This window comes from Dreissena polymorpha, chromosome 1 (genome assembly GCF_020536995.1).
Source record: "Dreissena polymorpha isolate Duluth1 chromosome 1, UMN_Dpol_1.0, whole genome shotgun sequence".
Lineage (NCBI taxonomy): Eukaryota > Metazoa > Mollusca > Bivalvia > Myida > Dreissenidae > Dreissena > Dreissena polymorpha.
This window is the reverse complement of record NC_068355.1, coordinates 109,444,152-109,456,564: the sequence shown is the minus strand read 5'-3', so window position 1 is coordinate 109,456,564 and position 12,413 is coordinate 109,444,152. Positions and strand designations below refer to the sequence as shown.

The following is a 12,413-nucleotide window of genomic DNA, read 5'->3' as shown; positions in this document are numbered from 1 at the left end:
TCAAACATGGAACATAAAAAAAAAAACATACCCATTACACCTCTATGACCTTTTTCACTGATAAATCAATTTAAACCAATCAAAAATCTTAAAATAAAAGAGGGCCAAGATGGCCCTAGTTCGCTCACCTGAGAGGAGTCGTTTCATTCAATCTTTACCAAACGTAAAACTTGACCAAGATATTGTCCAGACAAACATCCTGGTCAAGTTTCATCATTATTGAACCAAAACTCTGGCATATGGAGTGATTTTGTTTTTGCAAGATTTGACCTGGTGACCTATATTTTGAGTAGACCCCCCTTACCAAACATCAAACTTTGTTTACAAAAATAAATATTATGACCAAGATTCATAAAATCTGAAACAAAATTGTGACCTCTAGAGTGTTTACATGGATTTTGTATAATATAATGAAAATTTGGACAATCTAAGGGCAATAATTATGGCATTCATTATGTGATATATATAAAACCAATCTTTTCACCAAGTTTCATGATGATTGGGCAAAAAATATGACTTCTAGAGTGTTCACAAGCTTTGTTTACTATATAAATATAAGAAAACTGCCACCCCCCCCGGCAGCCATGTTATTCAACTGACCAGAACCATTTTCAAACTCAACTCTCATATCAAGGAAACAAATGTTCTGACCAAATTTCATGACAATTGGGCCAAAAATGTGACTTCTAGAGAGTTCACATGTTTTAACTATATACATATAGAGAAAAATACCCCGCCCACTGGGGGCCATGTTTTTTCACCGATCCGGACCATTTTCGAACTCGTCCGAGATATCAATAAAATCAATGTTTTGACTAACTTTCATGATGATTGGGCAAAAATTGAGTGTTTACAAGGTTTCTCTATAGCCATATAAGGAATACTGCCCCGCCCACTGGCGACCATGTTTTTCAACTGACCGAAACCACTTTTGAACTCAACCAACATATCATTAAGACAAACATTTTAACAAAGTTACATGAAGATTGGGCATGAAATGTGACTTCTACAGTGTTTACAAGTTTTTTCTTTTTTTTGACCTAGTGACCTAGTTTTTGACCCGGCACAACCCAATTTCGAACTCTACCGAGATTTCATTTGGACAAAGCTTCTGACCAAGTTTCATGAAGATCGGACAATAAATGTGGCCTCTAGAGTGTTTACGAACAAGATGTGGACGGACGGACGACGGACAAAGACTGGTCACAAAAGCTCACCTGAGCAATCTGAGCACCCACCAGTGGGACCTGTGTCATGGAGATCAGGAAGGTCCGGGGAGCGTATTGCAGAGGCTGGAGAGGAGGAACTACTCTTCTGAGCTGTCTGCTTGTTCTTAACAGACTTCTCAGCCAACCTGTGAAACATAAGACATGAACAACAAAGCCTGATAGTAAATACAAATACTGGTAGCTCAGTATGGTCCAGGGTTTCCCCTAGCTCATACATTTTGAGCCAAGTTTGCTGTGCTTTGCAAAATTCATCTGCATATAGCTATTTAACAGGTAAGGATACAGATTAAGTTGCAGAAAAATCAAATTATCTTCAGCTTTATTGGTCAATACCTAGCATTGCTTAATAATTAATTCGAGTGGCACAGAAAGCCCTTAGTCAATATATATAGTCTATTATTGTTTTATTACAAATACACTAAGGTCTATTCTACTTAAAAACAAGCAAATTCGTTGAATTGATATCCCCCGCCAATATGCTTCTTGACACAAAAAAAGTTATATTTGACACTCAAAAAAGCATTTTTTCAAGATACAAAGGGCCATAACTTCGTTATTAACATATAGTATACAATGCCATTTGGCGTGCATCATCCTCTTATTCATATATATATATATATATATATATATATATATATATATATATATATATATATATATATATATATATATATATATATATATATATATATATATATTCATACTAAGTTTCTTTGAAATCAGCCAAAGCACTTCCAAGATATGGCTCCGGACACACAAAAAAGCACTTTTTGAAGATACAAAGGGCCATAACTCCGTTATTAACATATGGTGTACAATGCCATTTGGCGTGCATCATCCTTTTATCCATATATATATAATCATACCAAGTTTCAATGAAATCTGCCAAAGCACTTCCAAGATATGGCTCCGGACGGACGGAAAGACAGACGGATGGAAAACGCTAAAACAATATCCCTCCGCCTATGGCGGGGGATAGTTAATTCAGCTAGAAATCCTGAAACCGTGTTAAGCTTTAAGGTTTGTTTTGACTGACAAGGTGTCTTTAGTCTGGATATGTGAATGAACAGTCTCCTAAAAAGAGCCGTTACAAGACAGCTTGCTAGACTATACCACATAGTATTAAAAAATAGCCACATGTTTGTAACCACTAAGGTGCTGATTTATTGCTGTGTTACTTTTTTTATTAAGATGTTATTTAATAAATTGTGTACACATGGGGCTTGTTGTTCCAACTAGTTGCCAGCGAAAGTAGGCAGTATGTTGCACACAAAACGAAAAATCGTACGAATTATTCCAAGAAAAAATATAATCAAAACTTTTCTTCAGGTAAACCTTTTCCCGGAAATGTAACCAGTTGTCAAAATCATAAATGTTTAGAGAGTGAGAAAACTTAGGGAAATTACATTATGCTAACCATTCATATGATTCCAGAAATGAAACATTTCATACCTTGTCAGGTGACGCTTTTCTGGAAGTGCTTCATTTGATTTCTTATTTTGAAATGACACAGCTTTGAATGATCTTAAAACAGAATAATATAATGTAAATTGTCATGTGAATATTTTGCTTTCATAATTTGAATATGATATACATGTACATACAATGGAAACAATGACTTGTTGTTTATGATGTTTTAAAATATGTAGACCTTTGTTTTAAAAGGCAATAGTATCCAATAATTGTTTGTGTATATAACATATTTAGGGACTAAACATTTTACACAATAAAAAGTCATGCTTAAGCTAAAGTTTAGGAAGATTTTATATTTAAGTTGAAACTGCCGGATCGGTCAATTGCCTTCTCTGACCCCAATCATTTTTTAATATTGCCAGGTATTGGATATAAAAAGTTATACCGCATATCATATTTGTGATTTTCATTGTCTTTTTAAAGTTCTAAATTCATCCCTCCATATGTTCTTGATTTCCATTGCCCCATACTTCTGCCAAATGTTGTATTATCCAACAGAAATGGTTTTAGCTTGCTTGATTTCGATTATATTCTAAACTTATTCCTATTTTAATCCCATTACCAGATGAGGAATGATAGTATAACAACCATCCTATAAACTTTAGCTGTATACTATCGCTATTTTTAGATCAGATTTGGGTTTTTCCAAAAATTGGAGAATCTGTTTTGTCAACATCTGAAAAACAAAATCGTCAAAAAATGCGATATTTGAAATTTATTAATAGACAAGGGACAAAATTTTCACGAAACCAGGTTTTCAATGTGAAAAAAGTCTGATAAAGAGAGACAACTCAAACTGAACTGATTGTTTATAATTAACCCCTTTGTTTCCAAATAAATATATTTTTAGTCTTGGCGACCTTGACCTTTGAGATATTGACGTAATTCTTTCGTGCGACACACCGTCCCATGATGGTTAACAAATGTGTCAAACGATTTTGAAATCTCACAATGAATGACATAGTTATGGCACGGACAATCTCATTTATGGCCATTTTCGACCTTTGAACTCAAAGTGTGACCTTGACCTTGGAGATATCGACGTAATTCTTTCGCGCAACAAACCGTCTAATGATGTTAAACAAATGTGCCAAATGATTTTAAAATCTCACAATGAACGACAAAGTTATGGCCCAGACAAGCTTGTTCCGCCCGCCCGCCGACATTCGCCAAACTAATAACCAGTTTTTTCCTTCGGAAAACATGGTTAAAAAAGGAGGAAATAATAGCCTTGCGCAACCATGGTTCTAAGCCTCACATGATAAACCTGATCTTTATCCTAAACTCACATAATATTCTCTATATAAACTGTTAATAATGAGTGTTTCATTAATCATACTCGTCTGAGTCGGACTTATGGGCCGAGCCTTCTGAGTCAAAGTCCGCTTCATGGTCCGCAATATCTTCAATGTTTTCCACATTGCTCTCATAGCCCTCCTTCTTTCGCTCTGCCTTCTAAGTAAAGAGAAACTATTGAGTGTATGGAAGTTATTGTTAAAAGTACTTGTACATCAAAAATATATAAATGTGTGCTTTGTATTGTGCCGTAATGTTTTGGCAATTTGTCACTTGCAACAAATAAAGGACTACAAACTTGTGTATATTAAGAATGCATTACTGCTGGAGCAGCTGGAGTTTCACTTCTTCATACTAAAATGGTTCTAATGCTAAACTGAAGACAAATCATATTTCTTTCAAAGATACTTTTGTTTATAAAAAATACATCTCATTATGTTTATGTTTATAAGCACTCACCGCAAATGGAACGTATACTTAATTCAAAGATCACACGTTTTTTACTCACATTTGATTAACCCTAGTGGAATCATAAGATATCATATGTACAGTAAAAATATTACATGTCATAGCCAAATCTAAATCGTGGTGATTTAAATGTGTATTTTTTTTGGTTTATGTTCATTAAAAATGATTTCTGCAATTGTGTTCAGGACATATGGACTATGAATTAAACAAGCAAATTCGTTGAATTGATATCCCCCGCCATTATACTTCTTGACACAAAAGTTTTCTGGACGGATGGACAATGCCAACGTGCATCATCCTCTTATCCATATACATTTGTATATACTCATACAAAGTTTCAATGAAATCCGTCAAAGCACTTTTAAGATATGGCTCCGGACACACAAAAAAAGCATTTTTTCAAAGTACAGAGGGTCATAACTCTATTATTATCCAATGGTGTACAATGCCATTTGGCGTGCATCATCCTCTTATCCATATATATACTCAAACCAAGTTTCAATGAAATCCGCAAAAGCACTTCCAAGATATGGCTCCGGACACACAAAAAAGCATTTTTTCAAAGCATTTTTTCAAAGTACAAAGGGCCATAACTCTGTTATTATTCGATGGTGTACAATGCCATTTGGCTTGCATCATCCATTTATCCATATATATATATACTCATACCAAGTTTCAATGAGATCCGCCAAAGCACTTCCAAGATATGGCTCCGGACACAAAAAAGCCGGCCGGACGGACGGACAACGCCAAAACAATATCCCTCCGCCTATGGCGGGGGATAACAAGTTCACATATAGTTGGATTCTTTTGACACTTCCCATGAATGTATAGACATAGGTAATTGTTAAGCAATATCAGGTGGGATTTTGGCTGATAATTTGGCTAAGGTACTATGATGACTTTAATTTCCATGAAGTATGGTCAGGATCAGACAATTGCTGCTGCACATTCGGATAAAATAATGTAGTTCAAATGCATAATGACATGTGCAAACAAGATAACCTGGGGACAGTGAAAGACAAATGTGACCCTGATCAGAAGGGAGATAAGAATCCACCATCTTAAGATACTGTACTGAGATTTCAGCATGAACACTTAGGTCTAAGATAACTGACCATTCACCTCACCACAGGGTCATGTTTACAAATTATCCAAAACGCTCAAAAGTTTTTGAACACACTGATCAGAAATTAATGTGTACATCATCACATCCATAGCTTCATCATAGATGCCAAAACCTCAATTAAGTCTAAATCTGTGAGGTATTCGTCTCCGTATTTCTTCCCATCTTCGTTTGCCGCCTGGTCCGTCAGCAACTGCCCGGCATATATGCATATGAACCCTCCGAAGGGAATGTCGTCCAGGCAACGTAATCCCCATCCACTGTACAGGAATCAACATTTGATATTGAGAGCTTCGAAAAACAAGAGCACCGCCTAGCGGGTGCAGATCGCTCATCTACTTTTCTTTTAAAGGTAATACTTCCATACTTGATCAAAAAGGGTGGAGGGGTGGGGTGGAGAGGGTTGTATAGTGTGAAGGTGTGGTCATTTATGACATTATCTTACCAAAAAGAAAAATAATATTTAATTATTTTTTTTTTGGGGGGGGGGGGGCGGGGGATTCTTGGGTGGGATGGTTAGCCAGTCTTTCAAAAATGAAATAATACAATTAAATATTTGTTTTGTTTTTTACCATGTTAAAAAAAATATAATTTTATTATCTTTTTTTTGGGGGGGGGGGGGTCGGGGGAGGAGGGTGAGAGGGGGTATAGTGTGGGGTGTGGTCATTTATTACATGATCTTTCAAAAATAAGACAAACATGAAAAAAAAAACATTTTTGGGGAGGGGATGGGATTCTGAGGTGAGGCGTGGGGGATGGTTTGGGTGGAGTCCATTGTGGTATGTCAGGTATGTGTTTGTCAAAGTATGCATCAAATCTGATCATTAATAAAGAAGTTATGGCAATTTTAGCAAAATTTAATACTTTGAACTTGCCAGGTACAGTGCCCTAATAATAGCAAGAAAGTATTAACAGTTTGAAAGCAATTGCCTTGATACTTTAGAAGTAAAGTGGATCAAAACCAAAAAATTAACAAAATATTCAAAGTTACTAAGTCAAAAAAGGGCGATAATTCCATCAAAATGCCAACCAGAGTTATGCAACTTGTCTTTTTCAGTCCCCTTATGATTATGACAGTAAGCGAGTGTTCCAAGTGTGAAAGCAATAGCTATGATACTTTAGGAGTAAAGTGGACCAAAACAAAAAACTTAACAAAATTTTCCATTGTCTAAGTATAAAAGGGGCCATAATTCTGTCAAAATGCCAGTCACAGTTACATTACTTTGCCTGCACAGTCCCTACATGATAGTTAGTAATTGTTGCAAGTATGAAAGCAATAGCTTTAATACTTTAGGAATAAAAAGGATCTTAACACAAAACCTAACCAAATTTTCAATTTTCTAAGTATAAAAGGGGCCATAATTCTGTCAAAATGCCAGTCAGAGTTACATAACTTTGCTTGCACATTCCCTTTATGACATTTAGTAAGTGTTGCAAGTATGAAAGCAATAGCTCTGATACTTTAGAAATAAAGAGGACCTAAACACTAAACTTTAATAAGCAAATGTTCAATGTTCTAAGTATAACAAGATGTGTTTGTGAAACACTATGTCCCCATATATTTGACCTTGAAGGATGACCTTGACCTTTCACCTCTAAACATGTGCATCTCCATGAGATACACATGCATGCCAAATATCAAGTTGCTTTCTTCAATATTGCAAAAGTGTACATTTAAATTAGCGCTTTTGACCCATATATTTGACCTTGAAGGATAACCTTGACCTTGCACCACTCAAAATGTGCAGCTCCATGAGATACACATGCATACCAAATATGAAATTGTTATCTTCGATGCTGCAAAAGTTTTGTCAAATGTTAAAGTTTTCACAAACAAACAAAGCAGCATACCAACAGACAGGGCAAAAACAATATGTCCCCTACTATAGTGGTAAGGGACATAAAAAGGGCACATAATTCTGTCAAAATGCCAGCCAGAGTTATCTTACTTTGCCTGCCAAGTCCCGTCAATTTCTAAATCTAAATTTATATTTAATTTGGCGGAAACGAAAGTTGTTTACTGGTTTCTATAAATACGATTTCGCAAGACTTTTGTTTGTTTCTTCAAGTAACGTTATGTACGGAATACCTCAGACGAGTCCGTTAGAACAATAGAATTACGCATTTTCCGTACCACGTGATATTACGTCATTCTTCCTTTTGCAAACTGCCTGTGCTTGCGTTCAGATTGCCAAAAAACTTGTACAATTTTTTTCTCGAGTAATCTTCGGAAATACCTTCCGTCAGAAAAAAAGTAAGCGGGGCGACCCCTGAATATGGGTCAGTCGCACGAATTACGGCGTTAAGCGGACGATGACTTGGCCGCGCACGTGCCAGTCCCGCTTAAACAACAAATTGTGAGGGGCGATTATGTGAACTTCGTTCGAGTTGTCAGATTTTTGTAACGGGGGTGTTCTTCAGTTGTCGACACAAGGCAGTATTGAGAAGCGCCCTTAAGAATGTAGGGATACATTATAGACTATCGAACGCTGGTATTTATTGATTACTTTTTGATTTATGTCTCAATTTAACCTAACCACGCGGCAAGACAAAGTCCATGCGATTTTTAGTTGTGAGCGTTAGAGAGGCAGTTTTGAAAGTCAGTCTGCTTTAGCTACGCTAGGAACGATAACTGCCTGTTAACTACACTAGGAACAATAACCATTTTCTGTTTATACTTCACTGGTACACTGCAGCAGAAAGCCTGTATGTAAACAATAGGTTTATGAGCTTGTGCGATGATATTGGGCAGTCTAGTGTTTATAACAGCTTGTGCGACGACATTGGCCAGTTTATAATTGAAATCTGTACATTTTGGCTTTTTTCATGGAAAACGGGGCTTAATGCTGCATTAAAAGTCTGTCATGTGGGCAAAATTGTTGCTCAATTATTTAAAGAAAATAGATGAAGTACTAGATACACATTACACAACATTTACATGATTATAGGCTTGTAATTCTTTAGCAATGCAACCAAAATTCTAAAGATGGTTGCCAGTGCAGCAACCAATTGTGAAAAAAGAGATACATTGTTGTTATTTTGGCTTAGTTATCTCTATAACATAAATATGAGGATAAACAGTGCACACACATCTCGACCTGTGCTTTAAGACAGACTCTTTATAAATTTCTCTTTATAAATTTGAATGGGGTGTGTCCATTTCAAACTTGCGATATAAAAAGCTATGACATAATTTTGAAAACTGAGTTGCGTCTAAGATTATGCTATAGCGAACAACTTCAGTGCCTTCAGCGCTTTGATACATAAAATGTGGACGATACGCTAGTGCGCTGCACGCCAAGGGGGGTGGTGGGGGGGGGGGGGGGTAAGCATGGCGTGAGTATGATGAACAGTTTAGATTTCATCGGCCTTGTAACATATACCATGACCTAGTTAATCGCGCAACATCGCCCGTGAATATCAAAATATTACGCAAATACTTTATGTTGTATAATTTGAAAGCTTAAAAATTGTTTTATTAATGTTTTTTCAATGCATTATAGCGGCTCTAGGGTCCGTCGATTAAGTAAGAACTAATGCTATGGCGTATGCAGACATTCAAGATAAGATTAACAAGAGATTGCCAAGCAATATGGTCCCCTACCGGTGAAACTCCACCATTGTCAGAAAAAATAAGTGTTGTATTTGTTGCCATAGCAACCAGAATTCTTGATGTAGTAACACAATGAAATGACGTGCATAATCTCATATTGCCATCTATCCATGTTCCAAGTTTCATGAATAAATATCAATAACTTTTAAAGGATCCAGAAAAAAGTGACGGACTGACTAACAGACAGACTGACAGACAGACGGAATGCAAACCATAAGTCCCCTCCGGTTTCACCTGTAGGGGACAATAATGAGCTCTTGGCGGGGAGGATGGTGCGATCTTTCAGTGAACAACCTTTCACTAATTTTATGGTCGCCCCCATAGGCTTTCTGCCCAAAGACAACAGGCAAATTTAGAATGATTCACCACCTTTCTTTTCCAGATGGACACTCAGTAAACGATTTTATTGATAAAAAATACTCGTCCGCTCAGTACACACATTTCAATGAGGCGGTTCACATGGTTCAAGATTTAGGCCAATAACTTTCCAAATTGGATCTTAAAAACGCATTTCGACTTCTTCCGGTTAGGCGAGAACATTTTTGAAATACTAGGCATACCTTTTAATGGCATGTATTACGTGGAAAAAGCTTTAACACTCGGCGCTTCAGTCAGTTCCAAAACATTTGAGCAGTTTTCATCATTCTTGGAATTCTGCGTTAAGAGTAAAATGGTGTCTGGCAGGCTTATACACTATAAGGAGGCGATAAATCTGAGCTAGGTTGTCGCCAAGTTATGGAAACATTTATCAATTGTATGCAGGCGCTAAACTTGCCGTTGCCAGTTGAGAAAACAGAAGGCCCCAGCAAAATTATCGTATTTTTAGGCTTGGAATTAAACTGGGCGAAATTAGTGGTACGCATTCCTAAAATAAAATCTCTGGAGTTGGAGGACAAAATTAATTGCATTGTGAACAAACAGAAAATTACTTTAAAACAAATGCAATCGCTAAAAGGTTCCTTAACTTTGCTTGCAGGGCAATTCCAGTCGGCCGCCCGTTTTGTAAGAGATTAATTAACACCAACTGCGGCATATAAAAAGCATTCCATCGCATACGTATAACGCGAGCTGTTAGGCAATACCTTGAAATGTGATTGACATTTTTGCGCAATTACAATGGAGTATCGATTTCCACGACAGACACTGGATTTCCAATGGCAATACTCAATTATTTACAGACAGCACTGGTGGTTTTGGTTTTGGGATTTATTTTAAAGTTCACTGGTGTAACGTTTGTTGGACTGAGTTATGGAGGCAAAAAGGCGTAACTAAGGATATAACTGTTCTCTAATTATTTCCTATTGTCGTTGTACTGTTTCTCCAGGGCGATGATATAAAAAATATAAAAAATAAAAGTAAATGTTTCATTGTGACAATGCAGCGGTTGTTTATATATTAAACAAGTCGACTTCCGATATGCACATGAATTTAATTCTAACTCTCGCTTTAAAGTGCTTGGAAATAAATGTTATCGTTCGCGCCAGCCACGTCCCCAGTTACCGAAACGTATTGTTCGATGCATTGTCTCGGTTTCAGATAAGCAAATTCAGAGAGCTGGCACCGGAAGCGGACCCAATGCCGACACCGTTTACGGCCCATCTGTGGAACGTCTTGAACATACAGCAAAAGAGTTAATGTTCAATAATATGTCGGTTAATTCGTGGCGTTTGTACAATATACAGCTTGCACGTTTTCAACAATTTTAGCTCGGCGTATAGTCCAAGCAGCAACTGGCCCGTTGATCAACAACATGTCGTTCTTTTTTTAGCCTATTGTTTTGAAAAGGGTCTATCACCTAAATCAATCAAGACCTACATTTCCGGGTTAAATTCATAAATATATGGGCTGGTACGATATTAGTAACATTTTTGAAGCAAAGAAATGCTTTAGGGCTGTTCTCGATCACGACAAACGGTTTATACGCGGGACCCAATCGGAAAGTGCTGACAGTTATTATCTCGCAGATAGTGAAAGTGTTATCATGACTTCGAGCACGCACTTTTCAATGCTTTGTTTGCTCTGGCATATTTCGGTCTGTTCTAAGTCAATGAATTGGTAGCAACAGCAACATGCAGTAATTAGTGGCAAATAGCTGACTTTAGGGTCAAGGGGAATAAACACGCCATAATTGTCACAATCAGGAAACATAAAACAAATCAGCGCGGTATTCTGGTCACATTCCGGATCCCATACGAGCCGGAGTCTGCATTGCGTCCTGTTCGGTCGATTACATACTATCTTGCAGTACGACCCCATAGCGTCGGCCCGTGTATTTGCCACGGCGATGGTCGCCCAGTCACTAGGAATCAATTTGCATCTGTTTTATTATAATGTCTTTTGTCTGGTAAGCTAAATAATCATCATATCAAAACGCACAGCTTCAGGATAGGTAGAGCCATTGACTTGGCCTCAGAGGGTATTCAGCCAAACGACATCAAGCGGATTGGGCGTTGCTCGTCGGGGGCGTATAACGCGTATTTTCGATAGATCGGAGTATTCTTTGAAAGCAAGTGTGTTTTTTTCCAGATATACGGGTAATCGGAGACTCGATCTCGTATTGGGCCGGCGTTCGCGCCTTACAGAAAGGCAAGATCGACCTGAGAACCACTGAGGGCAAACAAATCGGTTGGTGGGGCATGCGCGGAAGGACATGGGCGCAGTTCCGGCATGCAGTCGAGTCGAACTTTTAATAAAGCACCAGACATTCTTTTTATCAACCTAGCAGGTAACGATCTTGCCAATATGTTGTTGATTAAACTAAAGAACACCATTAAACGAGAATTAAACTATCTTGTAACGGCGCTGGTGTTTCGGACCAGGTGTTTGACATGAAGCAAAAGCGCACCAATCGCTGGGGTCGGCTGCGTGCGAAAATGTTTACCGGGTACTTGTCGGAGCCGATCGATTTCGCGACGCCAGGGTTTTTTCGGAGCGATGGTGTTCATTTGTCGGACGTTGGCCTTGATTTGTATTAAGATTGCAGTCGCAATGTCATCTTAAAGTTCTGTTAAAGGGCTAATCCAGAATTTGCAGGGATAAATTTGTGAAATTTATTGTGGCAGAAAATTCTGTTTGCCGGGGGTCAGATGGGCATTCGCATTTATTCTAAAACATTTATCTCTCGAATGGACTCTGGGCTACGTGCCTAGTATATCAACCTAGTCCTTAGGATAATTCCAAGTTATTAACAAGGGACAAAATTGTCACA

At 37.7% G+C, this 12,413-nt stretch overlaps 1 protein-coding gene across 1 annotated transcript in view; it reads right to left on the bottom strand.

The window, feature by feature from the left end:
* Positions 1-1,203: 1,203 nt before the first annotated feature.
* Positions 1,204-12,413, bottom strand: part of LOC127844126 (histone-lysine N-methyltransferase SETDB1-like) — a 37,158-nt gene continuing 25,948 nt past the window's right edge. The window contains exons 9-12 of the mRNA XM_052374171.1: positions 5,708-5,852; positions 4,042-4,157; positions 2,682-2,753; positions 1,204-1,354 (exon numbers count right to left, since the gene is read on the bottom strand). Coding sequence (XP_052230131.1) covers positions 1,204-1,354; positions 2,682-2,753; positions 4,042-4,157; positions 5,708-5,852 — 484 coding nt within the window. The remainder of the gene's footprint in view (positions 1,355-2,681; positions 2,754-4,041; positions 4,158-5,707; positions 5,853-12,413) is intronic.